The 25,993-nt window shown below is 35.0% G+C and overlaps 1 protein-coding gene across 15 annotated transcripts in view; it reads left to right on the top strand.

Annotated features, from left to right (window-relative positions):
* Positions 1–20,883, top strand: part of DLG1 (discs large MAGUK scaffold protein 1) — a 281,505-nt gene extending 260,622 nt beyond the window's left edge. For 7 of the 15 annotated variants that reach the window (XM_058295593.2, XM_058295588.2, XM_058295589.2 and 4 more), the window contains 3 exons: positions 557–666; positions 9,455–9,546; positions 19,035–19,676. In XM_058295593.2, coding sequence (XP_058151576.1) covers positions 557–666; positions 9,455–9,546; positions 19,035–19,141 — 309 coding nt within the window. In that variant the 3' untranslated portion in view covers positions 19,142–19,676. Of the gene's footprint in view, positions 1–556; positions 667–9,454; positions 9,547–19,034 lie in introns of all 15 variants that reach the window. The other 8 variants (XM_058295595.2, XM_058295596.2, XM_058295597.2 and 5 more) reach the window with 2 other exon arrangements.
* The last annotated feature ends 5,110 nt before the right edge of the window (positions 20,884–25,993 follow it).

Consider the following 25,993-nt stretch of genomic DNA (forward strand, 5'->3'; position numbering starts at 1 on the left):
TTCAGAATTTGAGTTCCCAAATACCTATTTGGAATAATGTTTTTGCCTATACACAACAAAATGAGAAATAGAGTAGTGGTAGTAAATTTTTATCAATTTAAATTTATTCAGTTTTTTATTCTAAGGTTTTTGTCCTTTTTCCTGTCTTATTGATCATATGTCCTTTTATGAAATGATGGTGCAATGGTAGTTTGTGGTCGTTTATTTTTTAAATGCCCTTTCTTAGCAAAGTAAAAGGTATGAACCCTATTTTTGGTTGCCAAAATCCATTTCGAAAGATTACTGGTCTATGAAAACTAGCACTACAGGATTTATATTTTCATTCTTTTTTAAATGTAGTGTTTGTTTGGGAATGATACTAATTATTCATAATCATATTCATAATCTCCTCCTAAAATTTGCTAAGAGAAATGACAAGTTTTTTTTAAGGTGAACAAGAACACAGACATTTCACAATCCAGATTTTTCTTCCTGTAGGAAAAGTACTTATGATATAATTAAAAAGACTTAGTTCATGTGGGTTTTTTTTTTTTTTCCTTTATTCCTCCTATTTTAGGGTAAACACTGTATTCTTGATGTGTCCGGAAATGCCATAAAGAGATTACAGATTGCACAACTTTATCCAATCTCTATTTTTATTAAACCCAAATCCATGGAAAATATCATGTAAGTATTAATGCTTATGACACAGCCTCTTAACACTTACCTATCAGCAGATCATCCTGCTTGACCTTAACAAAATAAATAGTGTCTGTTCCGGGTGGAAGGGGTAGACAGCCTCTGAATACAAATCCAATCTCTGTTGCTTATTAACTTGGGTAATTTATTCCCCTGCATCTCCGTTTCATTCTATATAAATTGGGGATAATAATAGAATATCCACCTCATAGGGGTGTTCTGAGGATTAAACAAGCACTGTTAATATTAGCTATCATCTTCATCAGTTATTATTGCTAAAGTGGTTAAAAAGCATGTAGTAGAACTTTACGTTTAAATATCCACGTGATGTTAGTGGCTACTAAATAAGGAAGTACAGCTCTAGGTTAACCATTAAGAACATAAAGAATGTATAACTACTTAACTAATAGAGGACCAAAAAAAAGTAGAATTAAAAAAACTTAAGATGGGAAAGAGAAAAAAAGAAGCAGACAGGGCAAATAGAATACAGATATTAAGTTATAAATTGAATGCAAATATTTCAGTAAGTGTTAGACTACATGATCCAATTAAAAGATAAGATTGTCAAAGTGGATTAAAGAAAAAAGTAAAATGTGTTGCTTTCATGATACCTTAAATATTAAAGATAGGAAAAGGTTGAAAGTAAGAGCATAGAAAAAGACATACCATGCAAACATTAAGCAAAAGTAAACTGATTGTATATTTTAAGGCAAGAAGTGCTACCTAGAGATAAAGAGGGGCATGCCATAAAAATAAAAGGTTTACTCCAGGAAGATATATTTATACAGTTGTATGCACAAATAGCATAGTTTAAAAATATATAAAGCAAAAATTGACAACTATACTGAGAAAAAAAAGATAATTACACATAGTGGGAGAATTTAATACACCTATCAGTGAGTAATAGAATAAGAAAATAAAATCAGAATATAGAACAACACTCAGCATCTGCAAAATACACACTGATTTCTAGTTACTTGAACCCTTTACCAAAACTGATGGTATGCTGTACTATAAATTTCAAATTATTGAAAGCAGGTATTGTCTGACTACAATGGAATTAAATTAAACGTAAATAATAACTAGAAAATCCCCCTCTATGTAGAATATTAAACCAAATATATTTGAATGAGCCAAATAAGAAATCACAATGTGTAAATTAATAAGTGTTTGCAACTAGATGGGTAATAAAATTGCCAAATATATAAATTTGAGGGATATAGCCTTATGGAAGAAAAATGCACAGCTTAGATTATGTATGTTAGGAAAGAAATGTTGAATACAAAAAATATTGAGAAGTTAGAAAAAGATCAATCATTTAAACTCAAGGTAGGAAAGCAAAACTTAATGCAAAAGGAAGTAAACACACAGTAGAAAAGATCAACAAAGCCAAAAGTTTTTTCTTTGAAAAGACTAATAAAAGTGATAAATCAATAAGTATGATCAAGAAAAGAAAGAAGGCATAAATAATACTAGGAATGAAAAGGGGACATCACTATATATCCAGTAGACCTTAAAAAGGCCAGAGGCAACCCAGGAGAAAAATTGACAAAACATATCTTCACAAAAAGAAATATCAAAAAGGCCAGTAAACATTTGATGTGGGGCTCAATTATGGAAATAACCGTTTAAACCATGGTGTTATATACTGCTACCCACATGCCAGAATGGCTAAAATGGAAAAAAAAACACAAAAAACAGAAATTCTAAGTGTTGACAAGGATGTGGAGCAACTGAAGCTCATAACACTGGGAAGAGTGTGAATTGATATATCCTCACTGGGAATTTATTTACGGTATCTCCTAAAACTGAAATAAAACATGCCCCAGCAATCCCATTCCTAGATACATACTCAAAAGAGATGTTTACATGTGGTCACCAAAAAGTTATACTAGATTGCTGACAGAGGTACTATTCAAAATAGACAAAAACTGAAAATTATCCAAATACCCATTAGCAGTAGAATAGATGAATATGATATATATCCGCAAAGTGAAATATTCTACAAAAATAAGAATGAACAATCTTGAGCTCTACATCAAAGTATGGAAGAATCGCATAAAAATAACTTGAATTTTTTTAAAAAGGCCCAAAAATGTACCCTAATGATTCTATTTATGTGAAATTCAAGAACAGCCAAATAAATCATTGCTTATAGAAGACAAATAGACATTATTTTGAGGGTGGGGTTGGTGACTGGAATGAGCACACTGAGATTCCAGGGTACTGGTAATGTTCCATATCATGATCTTGGATTCTGGATAGATTGCAAAGTGTACATTTATAAAATTTCACCAAGCTCTACACATAATGATATAGGTGTTCTCTTATTAAAGGTTATACTTCAAAACAAATTCTGTAAAAATGTTAAGAAATAGAAAAAGTAATTTATAAAATAGAAAATCTAAAGAGTTTTTTTTTTTTAAGATTTATTTATTTATTCATTTCTCCCCCCCTTCCCCCTGCCTCAGTTGTCTGTTCTCTGTGTCTGTTTGCTGCGTGTTCTTCTTTGTCCACTTCTGTTGTTGTCAGTGGCATGGGAATCTGTGTTTCTTTTTGTTGCGTCATCTTGTACTGTCAGCTCTCCGTGTGAGCGGTGCCATTCTTAGGCAGGCTGCACTTCCTTTTGCGCTGGGCCGCTCTCCTTATGGGGCACACTCCTTGCGTGTGGGACTCTCTTATGCAGGGGGCACCCTGCATGGCAGGGCACTCCTTGCACACATCAGCACTGCGCATGGGCCAGCTCCACACGGGTCAAGGAGTCCCAGGGTTTGAACCACGGACCTATGTGGTAGATGGATGCCCTAATCACTGGGCCAAGTCTCCTTCCCTAAAGAGTCTTAAATTCCAGTCTTAGACCAATTCTTACACAGAATAAAAAGGGGAAGTACTTTTCCAACTAATTTTATGGTCATTAATGTGATGCCAAACCCTGACAAAGACATTACCAGAAGGGAAAATGACAGGCCAGTCTTAATGAATTGAATATAGATGCAAAAATCCTTACCAAACACCAAAATGTTAGCAAATTGAATCCAGCAATGAATTTAAAAATAGAAAGATAAACAGCAATAACAGATTAGTGTTTATTCTGGGAAAGCAAGGCTGGTTTAACACAAAAATCAGTGTAGTGTACCACATTAACATAATAGGTGAAAAATTGGATTATCATTTTAATAAATGTAGAAAAGGATTTGATAACAATTAACATCCTTTCACAATAAAAACATTTAACAAACTAGAAATAGAAGGGAACTTTGTAATGAATGAAGATCAACTACAAAAATGTCGAACCAAGTGTCATACCTAATGGGGAAATATTGAAAGTTTTCTCCCTGATGTTGAAAACAAAGCAAGTATGCTTGCTATCACAACTTCTGTTCCAAATTGTACTGAGCACCATAGTTATAAGATCAGTAGAAGATAAAGGGGTTAACAAGGAAGCATAAAAGTTCATCATTCACAGACTACATGATTATATATGTAGGAAACACATAAGAATCCACAGATAAATTATTAGAATTTTTAAAATAAGTTTAACAAGGCTTCTAGATACAAGGTCCATATACAAAAATATTTCTTCCAGCCTTAGCCATAAGAAAATGAAATTTTCTGCACATTTTGTGTAAAATACATGACCTTTTCTGACTGGCTTCTTTTCATTTATCAAAATGTTTTCAAGGTTCAACCATGCCGTAGAATGTATCAGTACTTTAATACTTTTTATGGCCAAATAATATTCTATTGTTTGGATATACCACATTTTGTTTATTCATCAGTTGATGGAATTTAAGGTATTTCCATTTTTGGCTTTAATGAATACTGCTAATGTGAACATTCATGTACAAGTTTTTGTATGGATATGTTTCTGCTTCTTGATGTATCTGGGAGTGGGATTCCTAGGGCATATTTTACATATATATGTCTGTTTATGATAACTCTTTGTTTAACCTTTTGAGGAACTGACAGGCTCTTTTCCAAAGCGACTGCACTATTTTTCATTTCCACTAGCAATGTATGAGGGTTCCAGTTCTGCATTACCTTCACTAACACTTTCTGTCCTTTTGATTATACACATCCTAATGGATGTGAAGTGATATTTCATTGATTTGCATTTCCCTATTAGATAATGATGTTTCATATCCTTATTGGCTATTTGTATATCTTCATTTAAGAAATGCCTATTAAAATCTATATCCATTTTTATAGGCTGTTTTTGTTAATGCATATATGAGATCTATTTCTTCTAGAGTCAGTATAGGTAGTTTGAATGTTTCTAGGAATTTGTCTCTTTCATATATAGGTCATCTAATTTATTGACATAGTTATTCATAGTTTCCTCTGATTATTATTTTTAATTTTGTAGGGCAGTAATAATGTGTCCCTCAGCCCCTGCCTTTCATTTCTGATTTTTTAAATTTCTTTCTACCCTTTTTTTCTTTGTCAGTCTAGCTACAGTTTTGTTGATTGTATTGATCTTTTCAAAGAACCAACTTTTGGTTTCATTGCTTTATTTCCCTTCCTTATCTTTTTTATTTCCTCCCTTATGCTCACTTTGAGTTTAGTTTGCTCTTCTTTTTCTAAATCCTCCAGTTGTGATGTTAGGCCTCTGGTTTGAGATCTTTCTTCTTAATGTAAGCATTTAGAGCTATAAATTTTCCTCTTAGTACTGCCTTTGCCACATCCCTTGTTTTGTTGTGTTGTGTTTTTTCTCATTGTTCTCAAGAGATTTCCTAATTTCCCTTGTGATTTCTTCTTTGACCCATTGGTGGTTTACGAGTACACTGTTTAATTTCCACATATTTGTGGATTTTACGTTTCTCTCTCTGCCATTGATTTCTAGTTTCATTCCATTGTGGTCAAAGAAAATGCATTGTATTATTTCAGTACTTTTGAATTTATTGAGACTTGTTTTGTGACATAATATATAGTCTATCCTAGAGAATGATCCATGTGCTCTAGAGAATAATGTGTATTCTGCTGCTGTTCGTAAAGCATTGTGTAAATGTCTTAGGTTTCTCTGGTTTGGGGGCTCTGCTATTAGATTCACGTATATTTATAATTTTATGTCTTATATTGAATTGGCCCCTTTATCAGTATATAGTGACCATTTAGTCTGTGCCTCCATAACAGTTTTTAACTTAAAGTTGTTTTTATCTGATATTTTAGTATAGTTGCCCTAGCTCTCTCTTGTTTACTACATGCATGGTATAATTTATTCTGTCCTTTCACTTTCAACCTATTTATGTCTTTGAATTTGAATCTCTTATAAACAGCGTTGTTGTGTCAGGCTTTTTTAGCTTTTCTGCCAGTTTCTGCCTTTTGAATGTAAATGGGCATTTAATCCGTTTACATTTAAAGTAACTACTGATAATGCAGGAGTATTTTTTTTTTTGCCATTTTCTATTTTTTGTTTCTAAAATCTGATATCTTTTTTGACATTCAATTCTTCCATTAATGCCTGCTTCCATATTTATTTGGCTTTTTGTACTGTACCATTTTGAGACCCTTTCTCATTTCTTGCTGAGTGTATTTTTCATGTATTTTCATTGTGATTACCATGGTTTAAAATTTAACAACCTAAATACATAACAGTCATAATTAGATACCAACTTCACTTCACTGACATACACAAACTGTTCCTAGAACCCCTCCTCCTCCCACCTTTTTTATGTACTTGTTACAAATTATATCTTGTACATTGTATGTCTAAAACCATCAGTTTACATATTTTCATGCATTCGCATTTTAGCACCTGTATGAAGCAATAAGTGGAGTTACATAGCAAATAATACAGTATAATAATACTGACATTTATAATTACCCAAATGGTTACCTTTACTAAAAGTCTTTATTTCTTTATGCTGGTTTGTACCATGGTCTAGCGAACTGCTTTTTCTTGACTCAGCACTTGCCTTGCTACTGCAGTCTTTTAACTCTTTTCCGGAGTTTGGAGGAACATTCCGCTGCCAGTTTTTTGCTAATTGTGCAAAGATTTTATGGGAGAATGGCACCCTGGAGTGTCTTACGCCACCATCTTGGTCCACCAGAAGTCCTTTTTATCTTCATTTTTTTGAAAGTTCGTTTTACTAGATGTAAGAGTCTTGGTTGACTCTTGTTTTGTTTTTCCTTTCAACACTATGAATATGTCACCCCACTGCCATCTGGCCTCCATTGTTTCTGATGTGAAGTCAGCCATTAATCGTATCTGTTTTCCCTCCTATGTGATGAATTGTAGGGGGTTTTGTTGTTTTGTTTTCCTTGCTGCTTTCAAGATTTTCACCTTAGCTATCAGTATTTTTACCATGGTGTGTCTGGTGTGAATTTCTGTATTTATCCTACTTGGAATTTGTAAGTTTCTTCGATGAATAGATTAATGTTTTTCATCAGATATGGAGAGTTTTCAGCCATTATTTCTTCAAATGTTTTTTCTGCTCGTTTCTCTTCTCACCTTCTGATATTCCCATTATGCATATATTGTTTCACTTTCTCTTATGCTTTGTTCATTTTTCGTTAGATTATATCATTGGTATCGCTCTGTCTCAAAATGCATTGATTCTCTTTTGTCAGTTCAGATCTACTGTTGAGCTCCTCTAGTGAATTTCTCTCCAGTTGTTATACTTTTCAATCCAGAATTTACATTTCATTCTTTTTTATACTTTCTTTTCATTGATACCTGTTTGATGTGCCATTCTCATAATATTTTTCTTTGCTTCTTTGAACATGATTTGCTTTAGTTCTTCATACATATTTATAATAGCTGCTTCAAAGTCTTTGTTAAATCTGGTATCTGGGTCATCTCACAGACACTTTTTGTTGCCTGCTTTTTCTTTTCCTGTGAATGGGTCACACTTTCTTGTTTTCTTTGCATATAGTAAGATACTGATCCTGATTCTTCTCTCAACTTTTCCACACTTCTGCTTCTGGGGCTTATTCTTTTGTTTGCTTGTTTATTTGTTTAGTGATTTCATTGGATTATTTTAGTGCACTTGCCCTCCCACACCCAGTTGAAATCTCTAGATGTCACACCTCAGGGGATCCAGCCTTGGGGGCATGTGCACAGTTGCCCTGAGTCGACAATGGTTTTAGCAGGCTCTCTGGGTCTGTTGGTATCACTCTCAACTGTTAGGCTCCAGGAACTGCAGACTGATGGCTCTTTTGTTTTCAACAGTGTTCTTCAGCATAAATTGATTCAAAGTCTGATCCTGTTACATTTGGGCTGGTTTCTAGGCATAGTTTCCAGGGATAGTTTCTAAGTACTTTATGTATATTAATTTATTTATGCTTCTTAAAAGTCTATTAGGGTAAATGCTATTAATATCCCAAGTTCAGAGGTGAAGAAACTAATGCAATGAGAGGTTACTTAACTTGCCCAGAGTCCAATAGCTAATAAATAATTAAGTTAGGCTTTGAACCTAGGCTCTTGAATCCCTTCTGTTTACCACTGTAGTTTACTTGCTTTCAATTGAGAACTGTCTGCATAGCAGTATGCTCAATAAGATAGAGATGATCCTCTGTCTACACTAGATAAAAAAGTATGTAATATCTTGCTTATTTATTTTTATATTCTCCTTTAGCATATTTGTACCCTTTGCAAGGTATAGACAAGGTTACTGTCAAACAACTTCATTTTGCTTCTTCAGTCCTTTTCCTCCTATCTTCTCTCATAATAGTTCATATTTTCCCTAGAATATGGTAATTATATACAAAGTACCAGCTAGTTTATCTAGAAAGTGAGCACAACCTGAAGGGAAGATAAAAACTACCTAGCATTATTCGTCATTGGCAAAATCTAGGTCATATTCCAGAACTTAAGAAATCTGACTTAAGGACTTAAATAAGAAACTTTTACATGGATTTGGGTGCTCACATTGGTGCTTCAATGTTCTTTTTTATCCATAAAATATAGTAATGTCTTCCTTATCCTACCTCACTAGTTTATTTTAATTGTGAATCTTATTTAAATTTGTTATACACCTTCATTAAAGAAGAATTATTCATTTAGTATAGGAATATTACATACAGTATATGACCCATGGCCAAGGATATTATTGTTGTAAGTATTTTCTTAAATAATCTTTATGGAAAATTTCAAACATTTCCAAAAGCAGACATATTTAATTGCAACATATTTATCAATATAGGACCAGTCTTGTTTCATCTATACCTATTTACACCTCTACTCCAGATTATTTTGAAACAAAGACCAGACATTGTATCATCTCCATATATTTCAGTATATATTTGAAAAATAAGAATTCCTTATGAAAATATCACCATGGTAATTGTCACACTTAAAATAATTAGCAACAATTATTTGATAGCATCAGATAGTTCATATTTTCCTGGTTGTCTCATAAGTGTTTTTTTTTTTCAATTTGCTTGTTTGAATCAAGATCCAGTGAAGTCTGTTCATTGCTGATTGCATTCTCATGGTGTTTATGATGTTCCTTTGTCCCCTTTCTTTCCTAAAAATTTGTAGTTAGGTCTAGAAATTATATTTTAATATGAAACTGTCACCAAAATATCCAAACTGTCATAGATTCACAATGTTTAGATTTGGGGACTGCTTTGAACTAGTGCACAAATGTATTGAAACCCTTCTGTCATTCCACACAGCAGCGTTTTCAGTGACAGACTCTAGTTTTTAATATCATTCATATTCTTAAGAGAGCTCCAGTTTTTTGTATTTTTATGTTTTATTTTTTATTCTTTCAATCATCTTTAAAAAAAAAAAAGTATAATGTAGTAATTGCCAATTTATTTATTTATGTAGGGAAATGAATAAGCGTCTCACAGAAGAACAAGCCAGAAAGACATTTGAGAGAGCCATGAAACTGGAACAAGAGTTTACTGAACATTTCACAGGTTGGTATCATGTGTGATTGTGCCCTTTATGATAGAATTTTGCTTTGAAGCCACATGAACTGACACATTTAAATGATTTTAGACTATGCTCATATTTACAAATACTAATTTGTACTGTCATTGGGAATGAGAATAAAACCTTAAGGTCTTTGGTTTTGTTCTGTGGGAAATTGATCTAGACTAAGCAGTGGTGATAAGGAATCTTGGAATTGATTGTGTCTTAGGTTGTTGATTAGGACAGCATGTGCAGGAATAATTCATACTCAACCAGAGAAAAATAGATTCAGACCTGGCTTTTTTCCTATGATATTCTGACTTTTCTCTTATCCTTTATAATTTGATACATTTTTAAATATTGTTTAAAAAGTGGGGGAGGATTGTGGGAAAATTACAGAGTAGAAAGCTCTAGGATTCAGTCCACCCACCAGAACAGCTATTAAACAGGCAAGCACTGTCTGAAACTACTATTTCAAAACTCACAGTCCAGGAGAATGCTGTACAGCATCCAGGGAAGAGCAGAGCATGAGGCTGGTAAATGACCGTAAATACCAGTAAATTGCTCTCATCACATGGCAGTTATTGGCACCCATCCCCTACTCTCAACATCAGACCACAGTGGGATCCAGCCATGGAGTAGCTTGCTGATACCAAAAAGGGACATAAAAATCCACTTCCCCAAGATCTGGGGTGGGCACAGGCAAATCACTGATAACAGCCTTTGATGAGTGACTTAAGATCACTGATTCCCACCTCTGAGGGTGGTCATTGTTCCAACCTGCCCCAGGCTAAGGCAACAGAGAAGACTCAAAGACGATATGCTTCCTCAGAGCTGGGGAGGGCAGTAGAAGGGCTACATTTGCTGGGCAGGCCATGAAAACCAGAGCTTTAGGAAGTCATGGAGGAAGCTCCTAGCAAGCTTCCTGGCCCTTCCCTTATCCCCTCTCCAAGGCAGTTAGGAGATGGCCATTGTTCCCTTTTGTGAGTCCCTGGTCTTGTTCTTTTCTCTTTCTTGAGAAAGACTAACTTGGGAAACTCTTCACTAAAGTGCCCCCTCTCCCAGAATTTGCCCTCCAGGCAAAAGCAACTTGAGACAACAAAAGCCTTATAAGAAAGAATTGAGGTAGATGAACTTGAACTAAGGATCACCTCTTTAAGTCTGGAGTGGAACACTCAAGAGAGGGAGAAGGTCTGTCTCCTGGGAAGTAGAGGAGGCATTCAAATTCCAGTAAACAAGAGAAACCCTAAGCCACTAGCAAGCACAAGCCCAGGACAAGACATAGGCCCAGAAAAGTCAGGGAGGACCCTGCACTTTGTATTCAAAGTCTGTAGACAGACTTTCCTGATAGGAGGTTTGACATTCAAGAAAATTTCTGTTATATCACCAGTTGCTTACAAGCTCAAGAAACAGAGAACTCAGATTAAATCCTAGATTTAACCTTTTAAGATATTAAAATGTAGTGTCTGCAGCGAAAGAGTAAAAAACAAACAGGAAATGATGGCCCATCCAAGAGAATAAAAATCTAGAAAACATCACCAAAGATCCACAGAACATAACTGGACAAAGACTTTAGACAAATAATCTTCATTATGCTCAAGGAGAAGAAGGAAAATAAAGGATATCAGGAAAACAATGAATGAACAATACAAGAATCTCAATAATTTGAGATAGAAATTTTTTAAAGGAACCAAACAACTACTGGAGTTGAAGACCACAATAACTGTAATGAAAAATTCCCAGGAGGGTGTCAATAGCAGATTGGAGCTGGCAGAAGGAAGAATCAGCAAACTTGAAAACAATTGAAATAAATGAGGCGGAGGAGCAGAAAGAAAAAGAATTGTAAAAAGCAAAAAAACCTAAGCAACCTCTGTTACACCATCAGGCCTACCAATATATGCATTACAGGAATCCCAGGAGAAAAAAGAAAGAAAGGGACAAAAGGAAAATTCAAAGAAATAATGACAGAAAACTTCCCAAACTTAGCAAAAGACATGTATATGCACATCCAAGAAGCTAACACTAACCAGGATAAACTTGGAGAAAAATACACCTTATCCCATATTGATCCGAATTCAAAGAACAAGGAAAATTCTGAAAGTGCTGTAAGAAAATAATTGCCAACCTAGAATCTTAAATCTAGCAAGACTTTCTTTCGAAAATGAAGGAGAGATTAAGACATTCCCAGATAAGCAAAAGCTGAGGGAATTCCTCCCCATTAGAACTGCCCTACTAGCAATGCTAAAGGGTGTTCTTAAAACTGAAAGGAAAGGACACTAGATGTGGTTCAAAGCAAGCATAAAGAAAAAAACACCTCTGGTAAAGGTAACCATTTGGGTAATTGTAAGTGCCAATACTATATTGTATTGTAGTTTTTGGTATGTAACTTCACTTCTTACTTCCTACAGGTGCTAAAATGGAAATACATAAAAAGTAATGAATGATAAATCCATGGTTTGGGACATACACTGTACAAAGATATAATTAGTAACAAGAACCCAAAAAAGGTAGGGGGATAGAGGGCTATAGGAACAGTGTATATGTATGCTGTTAAAGTTGAGTTGGTAGCTAATTAAATATGATTGTTATATATTTAGAATGTTAAATTTTAACCCCACGGTAACCACAAGGAAAATATATCCAGGTAGAAATGATTAGAGATTGGTTATGTTACAATACAGAAAGTCAGATAAATATAAAAGCAGTCGTCATCAGAAGACTTGAGAGACAGAGAAAGTAAAAGACTTACAAAGACTTAAAAATAAAGTGGCAAAAGAAAGTCCTGCATTATCAGTAGCTACTTTAAATGTAAATGGAGTAACTGTCCATCAAAAGGCAGAGGTTAGCTGAATGGATAAAAAAGCATGACCCAATTATATACTGTCTGCAAGAGACTTACCTTAAAGTCAAAGAAATAAGTGGGTTGAAAGTGAAAAGATGGGGCAGCGGACTTGGCTCAGTGGTTAGGGCATCTGTCTACCACATGGGAGGCCCACGATTCAAACCCCGGGCCTCCTTGACCCGTGTGGAGCTGGCCCACACTCAGTGCTGATGCGCCCAAGGAGTGCCATGCCACGCAGGGGTGTCCCCCGCATAGGGGAGCCCCACGCGCAAGGAGTGCACCCCTTAAGGAGAGCCGCCCAGCGCAAAAGAAAGTGTAGCCTGCCCAGGAATGGTGCTGCACACAGGGAGAGCTGACACAACAAGATGACACAACAAAAAGACACACAGATTCCCCTGCTGCTGGCAACAACATAAGCGGACAAAAAAGACACAGCAAATAGACACAGAGAACAGACAACCGGGGCGGGGGTTGGGGGTGGGGGGAGCAAATAAATAAATCTTTAAAAAAAAGAAAAGAAAAGAAAGTGAAAAGATGGGGGAAAAATATTCCATGCTAGTAGTAACCAAAAGAGAACTGGGTAACTATACTAATATCAGATAAAATAGGTTTTAAGTCAAAATAGTTACTAGGGGAAAGGATGATAAGAGGTCATTTCAACAAGAAGGTGTAATAATTATAAATATATATGCACCTTACAGCAGAATCCCAAATTATATGAAGAAAAAATTGAGAGATTTGAATGGAGAAATTGACAGTTCTACATTAGTAGTAGGCAATATCAGTACACCACTTTCAATAATGAGTAGAGCATCTATATAGAAGAGCAATAAGGAAATAAAAGACTTGACTAAATTCTAAACCAGCAAGACCTAAGAGGCATATTCACCCAACAACAGAATACACATTCTTCTCAAGTGGACAAGAATCATTCTCCAGGATAGACCATATTTTAGGTCACAAAATAAGTCTTAATAAATTCAGAAACACTGAAATCATACTATTTATCTTCACCAGTCACAATGGAATGAAGCTAGAAATCAATAACAGAGGAAGACATGGAAAGTTCACAAATATATGGAAATTAAGCAATGAACTCTTGACAGTGGGTTAGGGGGAATCACAAGGGAAATTAGAAATATCTTTAGGCAAATGAAAATGAAAATACAACATACCAAAACTTAACTGTGTACAGCAAAGGTGGTCCTGAGAGGAAAGTGTATATTTCTAAGTGCTTACATTTAAAAAGAAGAAAGACTGTAAAAGACCCAACCTCAAAACTGGAAACTAGAAAAAGAAGAGCAAGCTAAACCCAAAGTGATCAGAAGGAGGGAAATAACAAAGATCAGAGTGGCAATAAATGAAATAGAGAGTAATGAAACAATAGAATCGATAAAATCAAAAGTTGCTTCTTTGAAAAGATCAACGTAATCAACAGACCTTTACCTAAAACTGATGAAGAAAAAGAGGATACAACTAAAATCAGAAATGAACAGGGGAATATTATCATCAACCCCACTGAATTAAAAAGAGCTATAAGAAAAAAAGAAGATACAAATAACAAAAATCAAAAGTGTGAAGGAGCACATTACTACCAATCCTGCTGAAATAAACTATACTATAAATGTATACTATGAACAACTGTATGCCAACAAATTAGTAACTTACATGAAATGGACAAATTCCTAGGAACATACAAACTACCTAAACTGACTCAATAAGAAATAGAAAATCTCAACAAGCCTATAGCTGGTAAAGAGATTGAATTAATAATCAAAAACCTTCTAACAAAAACCTGGGAACACATGGATTCACAGGGGAATTTTACCAGTGTCCAGGTGACAAACACAGTATGTGAAGGTGGTTCAATATAAGAAAATCAGTTAATGTAATATACCACATTAACAGAATGAAGGGGGAAAAACCTACATGGTCATCTCAGTTGAGACAGAAAAGGATTTGACAAAATTCAGCAATCCTTCCTGATAAACACTTAGAAAACTAGGAGTAGGATACTTACTCAACATGATACAAAGCATATACAAAAAACCCACAACTGACATCCTACTGAATGGTGAAAGACTGAAAGTTTTCCCTCAAAGATCAGGAACAGGGATGCCCAATGTCAACACTGTTATTCATCATTGTACTGGAAGTTCTTGTCAAACCAAATAGGCAAGAAAAAGAAATAAAAGGCATCCAAATTGGAAAAGAAGAAGTAAAACTTTCCCTATTTGCAGATGATATGATCCTATATACAGAAAATCCTGAAAACACCACAACAAAGGCACTAGAACTAATAAATGAATTCAACAAAGTGGCAGGGTACAAGAGCAATACCCAAAAAGCAATAGTGGTTTCTGTACACTAGCATTAAGCAATGAGAAGAAGACAGCAAGGAAAAAATTCCATTTGCAATAGCGCTAAAAAATATCTAAGGATAAGTCTTACCAAGGATGTATGGGACTTAAACACAGAAAACTACCAGACATTACTAAAAGAAATCAAAGACCTAAATAAGGGCAGTCCATGTTCATGAGTTGGAAAACTAAATATTGTTAAGATGCTGTTATTTCAACACAAAGCTATTTAGATATTCAATACAATTCCACTCAAACTTCCAAAAACCTTCCTTACAGAAATGGAAAAACCAGTCATCAGATTTATATGGAAGAGTAAGGAGGCCAAATAGCCAAAGCCATCTTGAAAAAGGAAGAGCAAATGTATAGGGTTCACACTTCCCAATCTTAAAACTTATTACAAAGCCACATTTATCAAATCAGCATGGTACTAGTACAAAGACAGACCATTGGAATCGATTGAGAGTTCAGAACTCAACCCTCACATTTATGGCCAGCTGTTTTGTTTTTTAAGTAAAGAGCCAGGGATTAAACCCAGGACCTTGTATGTGAGAAGCTGGTGCTCAACTACTGAGCCACATTGGCTCGCCTGACTTGTTTTTTTGTTTTGTTTATTTGGGGTTTTTTGTTGTTGTTGTTGTTGTTTAGGGGACCTCGGGAACTGAACCCGGGACCTCCCATGTGGGAAACAGGCATTCAACTACTTGAGCCACATTCACTCCCCGCCAGCTGATTTTTGACAGGAGGGCAAAGACCACCATTTGGATAAGAATAGTCTTTTCAACAAATGATACTGGAAAAACTGGATATCTCTTTGCAAAAGATTGAAGGTCGATCCCTACCTCACACCAAATATAGAAGCAACTCAAAATGGATTCAAGACTTAAATGTCAGGTAGTCAGAACTCTCAAACTCCTAGAAGAAAACATAGGGAAGCCTCTTTAATACCTTGCTTTAGGTAATGATTTCTTAGTCTTTACACCCAAAGCACAAGGAACAAAAGGAAAAAATAGATAAATGGGACCTTATCAAAACTTAAACTTTTGTGTCTCAAAGGACTTTATCATGAAAGTAAAATGACAGCCTATACAATTGGACAAAATGTTTGGAAACCACACATCCAATAAGGGTTTATCAACCAGAATATATAAAGAAATCCTTCAACTGAACGACAAAAAGGCAACCCAATTTAAAAATGGGCAGAAGACCTGAATAAATGTTTCTCCATAGAAGATACATAAATAGCCAAAAGCACTTGAAAAGTTGCTCAACTTCATTAGACATCAGGGAAATGCAAATCCAAACCACAATGACATGGGAATATATAACACAATGAACCCTGAAGTGGATGTTGGGCTGTGGTTAACAGTACAAATATAAGAATATTCTTTCATGAACCGTAACAAATATACAATACTAATACATGGTGTTAATAATAAACGGCTTATGGGGAAAATACACCTAATGTAAGATACGGACTATAGTTGGTAGTAATATTTGGATGTTCTTTTGTCAATTATAACAAATGTTCCACAGCATTGTAAGGTATGGGTGGTGAAGAGGTGTATTAGGAAACCTACATGTTACAAATTATTGCTTTGTAAACTTACAGCTTCTCAATTTAAAAAAAAATTTTTTTTTAACTATAGTAAACAAAAACCCACAATGAGATACCATTTCACACCCACCAGAATGGCTACTATTTAAAAAATGGAAAATTACAAGTGTTGGAGAGGATGTGGAGAAATAGGAACACTTAGGCATTGCTGGTGGTAATTTCAATTGGTTAACTACTGTAGAAGACATTTTGGTAGTTTCTCAGAAAATTGAAAATGGAATTTACTATATGACCCAGCCATCTCACTTCTAGATATATACCCAAAAGAATAAAGTAAAATGAAAAGTATATAGTAATTCCCAAATTGTCTTCTCGTTCATTTTACCCTTTAAATTTGTCCTTAGATATCCTTAGACAGGATTTTGTTGTTGATGTTGTTTGAAATGATGATCAACATATATTTGGTGGGGAAGCGGACTTGGCCCAGTGGTTAGGGCATCTGTCTACCACATGGGAGGTCCGCAGTTCAAACCCCGGGCCTCCATGACCCATGTGGAGCTGGCCCACGCACAGCGCTGATGCACACAATGAGTGCCGTGCCACGCAGGGGTGTCCCCCGTGTAAAGGAGCCCCACGCGCAAGGAGTGCACCCTGTAAGGAGAGCCGCCCAGCGTGAAAGAAAGTACAGCCTGCCCAGGAGTGGCGCCACACACACAGAGAGCTGACGCAACAAAAAGAAACACAGATTCCCGTGCCGCTGACAACAACAGAAGCGGTCAAGGTGAAGCAGCAAATAGACACAGAGAACAGACAAACAGGGCGCGGGGGGGAGGGGGTTATAAATAAATAAATCTTTAAAAAAACAAACATATATTTGTTGTTCACACTGAGCACCATATGTCATAGTTTTAAGTCCTATGCCTTTTTTCCCTTCTTGTTTTTAAATAATTTCATACTTACAGAAAAGTTACAAAAATAGTACATAGAATTCTGATATGCTCTTCACTAAGACTTCCCAAATATTAACATTTTACATTTATAATTTTTTCTGAAATATCTTAGAGTAAGTTGCTCCTTTACTTCTATACTTTGCCTCTAAATATTTCAGTGTTTATTTCTTTAAAAACAAGGACATTCTTTTACATAGTCACAGTACAATTACCGAAATCAGAAAAGTTAACATTAACCCCACTACAAATAAGTCTACTTTAATCTGGAACAGTTCCTCAGTCTTTCCTTCTTATTCATGACTTTGACTTAGGTTTAAAAAGTCAGTTGTTTTGAAGAATGTCTCAATTTGGATTTGTCTGGTGATATTTCCTCATGATTAGATTTAGATGAAGCCTTTTTGGCAGCAGTACCAAAGAAGTGCTGTTGTATCCATGTCCTTGTTTTCAAGAAGATCCGTGATATCAGTTTGTATCATTTCTGGTTCTTTGATCACTTGGTTAAACTGTCTGCAGTCTCTTCTGGCAAGGAGAATCCTCTTTTACTAACCATTCCATAAATGAATTTACAAACTAAGTAAAATGTATGTTTTGTAGGCCAATTCCTGAGTAACTCTTTACCTCGAAGATAAGTCATTCAATGCACTTGTCAGCCTAAACTATGAAATACTGTGGGATTCTATTCTATTGGAGTGCATCAGGATACCAAACGGGTGAACTAAGAATTTGTAAAATGAACTGTGTTTGGGGAATTGAGGTGTTTCTATATTTAGACCAAAATGTGCACTCTCACAGAGCTGGTATCATTGAGTTTGTTAATTACAATTTTGGTTGCTCAGGCATTCTTAGCTATAAGTATTATAAGCCCTCCTTACATACACATCATACACTCTCCTGATTATGCATGCATAATCACAGTTCCCAAATAGTTTTCTTAGAAGTCTCTATTTGATATTCTATGTCAAGATTTTGAAACCATGGAAATCTACATCTACAATGCTTTTCAAAAATTACTGGCCTTTTTTTTAGTTTCATGGAGGACTTATCTGACTTAAAATTTTGAATTCTTTCATTTATATCGTTTATATGTAAACATTTTCTTATTTTCTTTAAAAGTTATTCATATTTAGTGCTATCTGGACTTTTTTTATTTTTCACTTTATTTATCCTCACTTCCTTACAGACCTCTGGGGCTGCAGCTATCCACAAAGAATAACTTGTTAGGAAGTGTTACCATTTTATTATTCTTACCTTATTTCAGGCAACAAATAAATCACTTAACATTGACTTTAATAGTTTTGAGCCACTAAAAAGCCAGATTGTGTACCTCAGTTCACCTATACTGCAGTACCTGAGAGTTGCTAGCATACTGAAAAAATTAGTATCAAATAATCCTTAATGAATTGTTTTCTTCTAAAACCCTACCCCAAATAATAAATAAAACAAAAAGGTAGCCATACTCGTTCATTTTAGTACTGTACCTATTTTCCTTCTTTAAAAAAATTCATTTATGGAAGAATCAGGAAAGTTATGGAAATGAATTTTTTTAAATATAACATACATACTCAGATAAAACTAAGTGATACAAAAAACAAAGTAAAAATCACCATTTGTTTAGGAAAATTAATGAGCAGTTTTTACTAAGCAAATAATATGTAAATACATAAATGGTGACTCGCTCTGGGTGACTTATTATTTCTAAGATTTAACTTCTATTTCACTGATAATTGTAATGGCAAAGATAGGCAATTGATTGAGTTTTCTGATTTTGTTTCTGTCATTACAGCTATTGTGCAAGGAGATACGCTGGAAGACATTTACAACCAAGTAAAGCAAATTATAGAAGAACAGTCTGGTCCTTACATTTGGGTTCCAGCAAAAGAAAAGTTATGAAGATTGATGATTCTGTTTCTTTTTTCCACAATCGCATTTCCTTTATTTTACATTTATTTGCCCTTTCCTTCTGGAGTCTGACTTCAATACTTCTTCCATACTGAATCATATCGCACTCATCATGGTCTACAGCTACACTTATTTTACATCTACTGTCTCCTTCAAGTTGCATCATCTGTATTTCATGTCACTAGTGGTTTGTGGCCATTTTTCAAAAATGAAAATGGAATGGCCTGACCAGCTATTAAGGGTTTGGGGAGATGAGGAGATTGTGGTAAAATTCCTTAATGTTTAAGGGAAAGTAACTTTAAAAGGTTTTCAGGAAAGCTTTATATACATTCTTTTCAAATTTCAATATAAATGAAAGAAAAGTCTTAATCAGTGATTTAGTAAACTGAGCAACTATGCACGTTTAATAATAGCATGGTTTGGCCAATGTGTTAGCTTAAGTCCATTTCTGAATTGACTTCTGTTATCAAAGCAAATAATTCATTATAGACAAATAAAGGAAAATATATGTTCTTTAATTTCAAAATTAATGTCTGAATTAACTTTCATAATTTCACAGGGATATTCATTTTTCATAAGCATTCTTAAGGTCTTTTATTGTTTGAGGCTTTTTTCCCCAATACATTCACTAGGAATAACTATGTTCAAATATTTTTAATCTACTTGTGCAACACTATTTATAGTTTACAAAAGTTTATAGATAATAACCACATTTTCTGAATTAAGGCCATGTTTAGGTGCTAGGGGAGCTCACCTCTTACATGTAAGGTGAGAAATTTCATAGTCATAAATACAGACAAAACAGACATCACAGTGGTGATGTCATAATCATGGCGTGGAAAAGGAGTCCAATTCATAGTCTAAAACTTTAAATGTATTCTTAGGGGTCAGATTTTAATGAATATTTTACCCATAATAACTGCCTATTTTGTTATAAAATATATATATATAAATATATATAAAACTTTCTTTAAACTCTGTAACTATGGGAATTATTTTCTTTACATAGTTGCGCACACACACATATATATATATTTAAAATATATTTTTTTCTTTTGCCACCTACTCCTAACTTTTTGTTTAGTTTTTAAATTAAATATTAATTGATTAGGTTTTATCTTCCTTAATCACGTGAACTGAAAAGCAGGGATATGGTGGTTGGGGGGAGAAACCTTTGGGGAAAATTAGATAACAAGTAAAAGTATGGACGTGTTCTCCTCTTTTCTATAAAAATTTTCAAATGGTTCCTGTTTTGTTGTTGTGTTGTTGTTTTGTTTTTGGGTTTGGTTTTGGTCTTCTGCCTTTCTTTCCAGCTCACCTCCTCTCATTAATAGGAAAACAGGCAAAAAAGCCATTTATGTGTGTGTTTTCCCCTTCAGCCAAACACCATTCATCTCACATAGATGATGCTCTGCACAGATCTTGATGCTGAGCAGTTACAAAAAATTTTAGTGAAAGGTAGAAATGACTTCAGAAATCAATTTGTCTGTTCCTTATCTTAATAATATTGTTTAGCTTCCCATTGCTTTTTTTAAAATTTTTATTGAAGTATATCATTCATACATGATACCCATTGCTTTTTGAAGTTGTTTATTAAATATGTGTTTTTGACAGCCTCCTCAAATCATTTATTTCTTAAACAAATGAGCACTGGTTTGTAAAGAATTATCAACATTATCCATTCCATTTATGAGAAAGAGGAGAACAGCTAATAAACTTTACGGTAAAATCCATTATGTTGAATGTGTCTTGAATTGTGAAAGAAAAAAATTTTACCAACTAATACTTCTTGGCACAGTTTGCGACATCATGTAATTTGTAAACTGAATTCACGAGCCATTAAGCAACCTAATCAAATTTCTTCTGTGGGTTTTGGAATTGACTATGTTAAAACTTTGGAGTCTATAATGTTGCTGTTAAACTAAATAGAGTAGTTTGTTACCAAACATAAACATAGTTAAAAAAAAAAAAAAATTGCAGAATGATCGCAAGAGCCCCGAAAGTCATTTTACAGAATGACCCAGCATAAGCCGTTTTGAAATATTTACCAAACAGTCCCTTATACAATATCAAGAGGTTATAAAATGATGCTGTTTGTGTTAAAAATATCACATTGCTGTCAGGATAGCCTTAAGTGATTTTTATAAGAAATAAGTATTATGCAACTTTCTAGATTGTATAGGATTAATAATAAAATTACTAATTGTGGAGTACTATTTAGCAGCTATGTTAAGTATGTATCACTATTTGACAGAAGAAAGCATTAAGTTTTACTAGTCCCACTGTAAACCTTAAGTAAAATCACTTGCCCAAGATGACTGTAGTAACTGGCAGTGCTTAGGATTCATATCCAAAATCTCTTCCCTAGGTACATGTTCTTTCCAACATACCCTGATGCCTCATTTTATCTCCCCTTTACAAATAAGGAAAGAGACTTAGATGCAGATCTTTGCCCAGAGTCACACAAATAATAAGGACAGACACACAGAACAAATCATTTCCACCACAGCTCAAAAGGCCATTTCTGGAAAACAAGTCAGCCTAGCACTATCACAGTTACATACAGGGAACCTCTTTAGAACCAAAATTGGAACAGTTATTCATTAGGAAAAATGTCAACTATTGTAATTCAGAGGAAATAATAGTATTTCAAATGTTTTGTGCAATATCCCCTTTTTTCTTTTTTTAAGATTTCCCTTCCCCCTCCCCCACCCGTTGTCTGCTCTCTGTGTTCATACACTGTGTGCATACTCTTGCATTGTCAGGTGGCACCAGGAAACTGCGTCTCTTTTTGTAGCACCATCTTGCTGCATCAGCTCTCCATGTGTGCTGTGCTACTCCTGGGTGGGCTGCACTTTTTTCACACGGGGTTGTTCTTGCACGTGGGGCTCCCCTACATGGAGGTGCCCCTGTGTGGCACAGCACTATGCATGGGTCAGGAGGCTCTGGGTACCAAACCCTGGGCCTCCTATATGGTAGGCCAATGCTCTATCAGTTGAACCACATCCACGTCCCCTTATTTTTTAATATGCCTCAATATCTTTAAGTTGGCAAAAACAAAAATGCCTCTTAAATGTGACTACTCATTTCTGTTTTCCAATAAACCATGGACACAAGCTCGCAAAACTTTCCATTAGAATACACTCTGGTTAGCAAGTATCTGCCAAACTGCTACATACTATTTAAACTCCAAAGGTGACAATTTGGAGGCTTATTTAATAATGAAGAAAATTTTCTAAAGGACTAGAGCAAATTGTTACCTTCCAAGATATTCTGGCCTTAAATACTCTTAATTTACAGGTAGTGATATGGAAGTCCAAAGAAATCTGTGTCTTAACCAAGATTACACTGCAAGTCAAGATCAAAGCCAGGGTAGAACTTTTAACTCCTGACCTGGAACAGTGGTTTTTCTACTATAGCAGTTCCTTTTCTCCTACTGTGAACTGAATTTAGTAGTTTAGTCAACCCCTAAAGTTTGAGTTAATGATTAAAAGAGAAAATACCAGTGAACTAGTATTAATGCATTTGCACTTTGAAAGGTAAGGATAAAATATGAAAGTCACTTTTCTGGCCCACATTTAAGTTATCTGGTATTTTGATCCAATGTTTAAAATGCCATTCATCCCCCTCCGAAGTTGCATAGTGTAGTTCTCACTGGCATTGGCAGCAGTGTACTTTGGAAAACGTAGGCTGTGGATTCAGGCATGTTTGGATTTGAATGCCACCTGTCACTGTTAACTGATTATGTAACTAACCTTGAGGAAGTCACTTCACCCCTCTTGCTGTTTACTTTTCTGTGAAATAGGGTTATTTTGAGCACCAATAAGATTACAAATAAAGGGGACTAGCACAAACTATATTCTGAAAGTTATTCCCTGATTCTTTGAAATCAGAAGCCTAGAATTAAGTTCTAGCCCCCTTATGTAGGTTAACTTGAGCCTTAATTTTGCCGTATTTTAAATGGGATTAGAATAACTGCCTTGCAGGTTTGTTACAAGGGCTTAAAAGTATTTCGTGAAAAATACATATCACAGTATCTGACCTAGTCTTCCCCTTACTCTGGAGTATGTTTATGGTTGGTAGCAGAACACTAAGAGAAGAATCATCACCCACCATTCTTCATCACGATTAGAGAAAATTTCTTAGTTTAGTGACTCTAATAGACTCTTAGTTTAAAATTATTTACATTTCACTTCCTATAATCATGCTTTCTCATCTCTCCTTCTAAGGAGCCTCATTTTGCAGAGATGTGATTTGTGACCTGCCCTTATCCAACCTTAACCATGAAACTGGAAGACATCTCCAAGGTTTTATAAGCCATTATGTCTGTACAGTCCCAGACCCAACAATCCCTAGCAGTTCAACAGAATATTAATTGCTGAGAGTTTAGAAAGAGGCTTGAGACAGAGTGGAAAAAATTACTTAAACTGTCCAGATAAAATACATTTTCATTCATTCAATGCTGATGAAGAATAAAAGTCACTAACTCATTGACTACTTTTTCATTTACTTTCTGCTCACCACCAGCTCTTTATCCTCCCCACTCCCAAATACAGCTACCTGAGATTTGATAATAAATCCTGACCTGCCAAACAACATTGTGAACAGAATTGGTGATCTGGTAACTTGGCGTTCCTATTTGAGACTTTTGGGAACAGTCCAAACCTAACCAAGGAGTTTCACACTGAGGATTTTTCTAGTGGTCTCTATTATCTATAGTAATGGTAAATAGATAAAGAATCAGAGAAAGGAGACTAGAAAAGAGTGAAGGCTAGAATTCCATCCCACTATTTTTTTCTTAAAAATTTTTTATTGAAGTATTGCATACAGAAATGTGCATGTGTGTGTACATACACCCCAATGAATTTTTACAAACCAGTGTCACCCATGTATCCCGCATGTAGCTCAGCAAATACAACATGACTGCGCCCTAGGAATCCCTGCCAGCTCCTTCCAGCACTACACCACCCCTAAGGGAAACCACTATCTTTTATGATGATGATGATGATGATGTATTCACATAAAATTTCCTATTTTAACCACTTTGAAGTATACAATTCAGTATTGTTTATTACATTCACAATGCTACCATCACCTTCCATTACCAAAATTTTCCCATCACCCCAAACAGAAACTCTATACCAATTAAGCATTAACTCCCCATTCCCCACTCCACCCCTGCCCCTAGTAACCTATAGTCTAATTTCTGCATATGATTTTGCACATTTTAATTGTTTCATAAACATGAGGTCATACAATATTTGTCTTTTTGTGTCTGTCTTATTTTACTCGTGTTTTCAAGGTTCATCACGTTGTAGCATGTATCAGAACTTCAATCCTTTTTACAGCTGAATAATATTCTGTTGGATGTATATACCACATTTTCTTTATCCATTCATCCATTGATGGACGTTAGTGGGTTGCTTCTATCTTTTGGCAATTGTGAATAATGCTGCTATGAACATTGGTTTGCAAGTATTTGTTCAAGTCCTTGCTTTCAGTACTTTGGGGTATATACCAGAAGTGGGATTGCAAATCATATGGTAATTCTATTTTTAACTTTCCAAGAAACCTCTAAACTGTTAATCACCATGCTGCACCCTTTTCCATTCTCTCCAGCAATGCATGAGTGTTTCTGTTTCCTCACATCCTCACCAACACCTGTTATTTTCTGTTTTTTTAAGGCTAGCCATTCAAATAGATGTGGAGTGGTAGCTCATTTTGATTTGCATTTTCCTAATGACTAAGGATGTTGAGCATCTGTTCATGTGGTGTTTTGTTTGTTTGGCCATTTGTTATCTTCTTTGGAGGAGTGTCTTAAGTCCTTTGCCCATTTTTTAATTTGGGGCTTTTTTTTTTTTTTTTTGCCTTTTTGTTGCTGAATTGGAGTATTTTATATATTCCAGTTATTAAATCTTTATCAGATATATGGTTTCCAAATATTTTCTCCCATTCTGTAATTGTTTTTTCACTTTCTTGATAAATGTCCTTTGATGCACAGAAGTTTTTTATATTGATGAAGTCCAATTTATCTATTTTTTCTTTTGTTATCCATGCTTTTGGTGTAAAGTCTAGAATTCATTGCCTAATACAAAGTCCTGAAGATATTTTTGTGTGTCTTCTAGAAGATTCATAGTTTCACTTTTTATATTTAAGTCTCTGATCACTTTTAAATTAATTTTTATATTAATTAATGAAGGTCCACCTTCATTATACTCCATGTGTATTTCCAGTTTTCCCAGCACCATTTGTTGAAAAGTCTGTTCTTTCCCCATTGAGTGGTCTTGGCACACTTGTCAAAATTCAAGTGGCCGTAGACATAAAAGTATCCTAATTTTCTGATTCTTATTTTTAATTTACATACATTAAAATTCACTCTTCATGGTGTTCAATTCTATGAGTTTTTGATACATACGTAGAGTCATGTAACTACAACCGTAGTCAAGAACACTGAACTATTATATCCCAAAAAATTCCCTCGTGCTGCTTATGGTCAATGTCTCCTCTCACCCCCAGCCTCTGACAACTACTAATCTACTCTCAGTGCCTACAGTTTTGCCTTTTCCAGAATGTATATAAATGGAATCATAATATATAGCATTTTGGATGTGGCTGCTTTCACTTAACAAAATGCATCTGAAATTTATCCATGTTGCTGCATGTACAAGTAGTTTGTCCCTTTTCATTGCTGAGTAATATTCTGTTTTATGGACGTTACAGTTCATCCACTCACTGGCTGAAGGCCATTTGGGTTGTTTCCTGTTTTTCCTACTATATATTTATACTTCTTTTCCACCCTCGACCTGCAGGGACAAGGAACAACAGCCTTTTGGAAATCAAAAA

The sequence above is a fragment of the Dasypus novemcinctus genome, chromosome 4 (assembly GCF_030445035.2).
Source record: "Dasypus novemcinctus isolate mDasNov1 chromosome 4, mDasNov1.1.hap2, whole genome shotgun sequence".
Taxonomy (NCBI): Eukaryota; Metazoa; Chordata; class Mammalia; order Cingulata; family Dasypodidae; genus Dasypus; species Dasypus novemcinctus.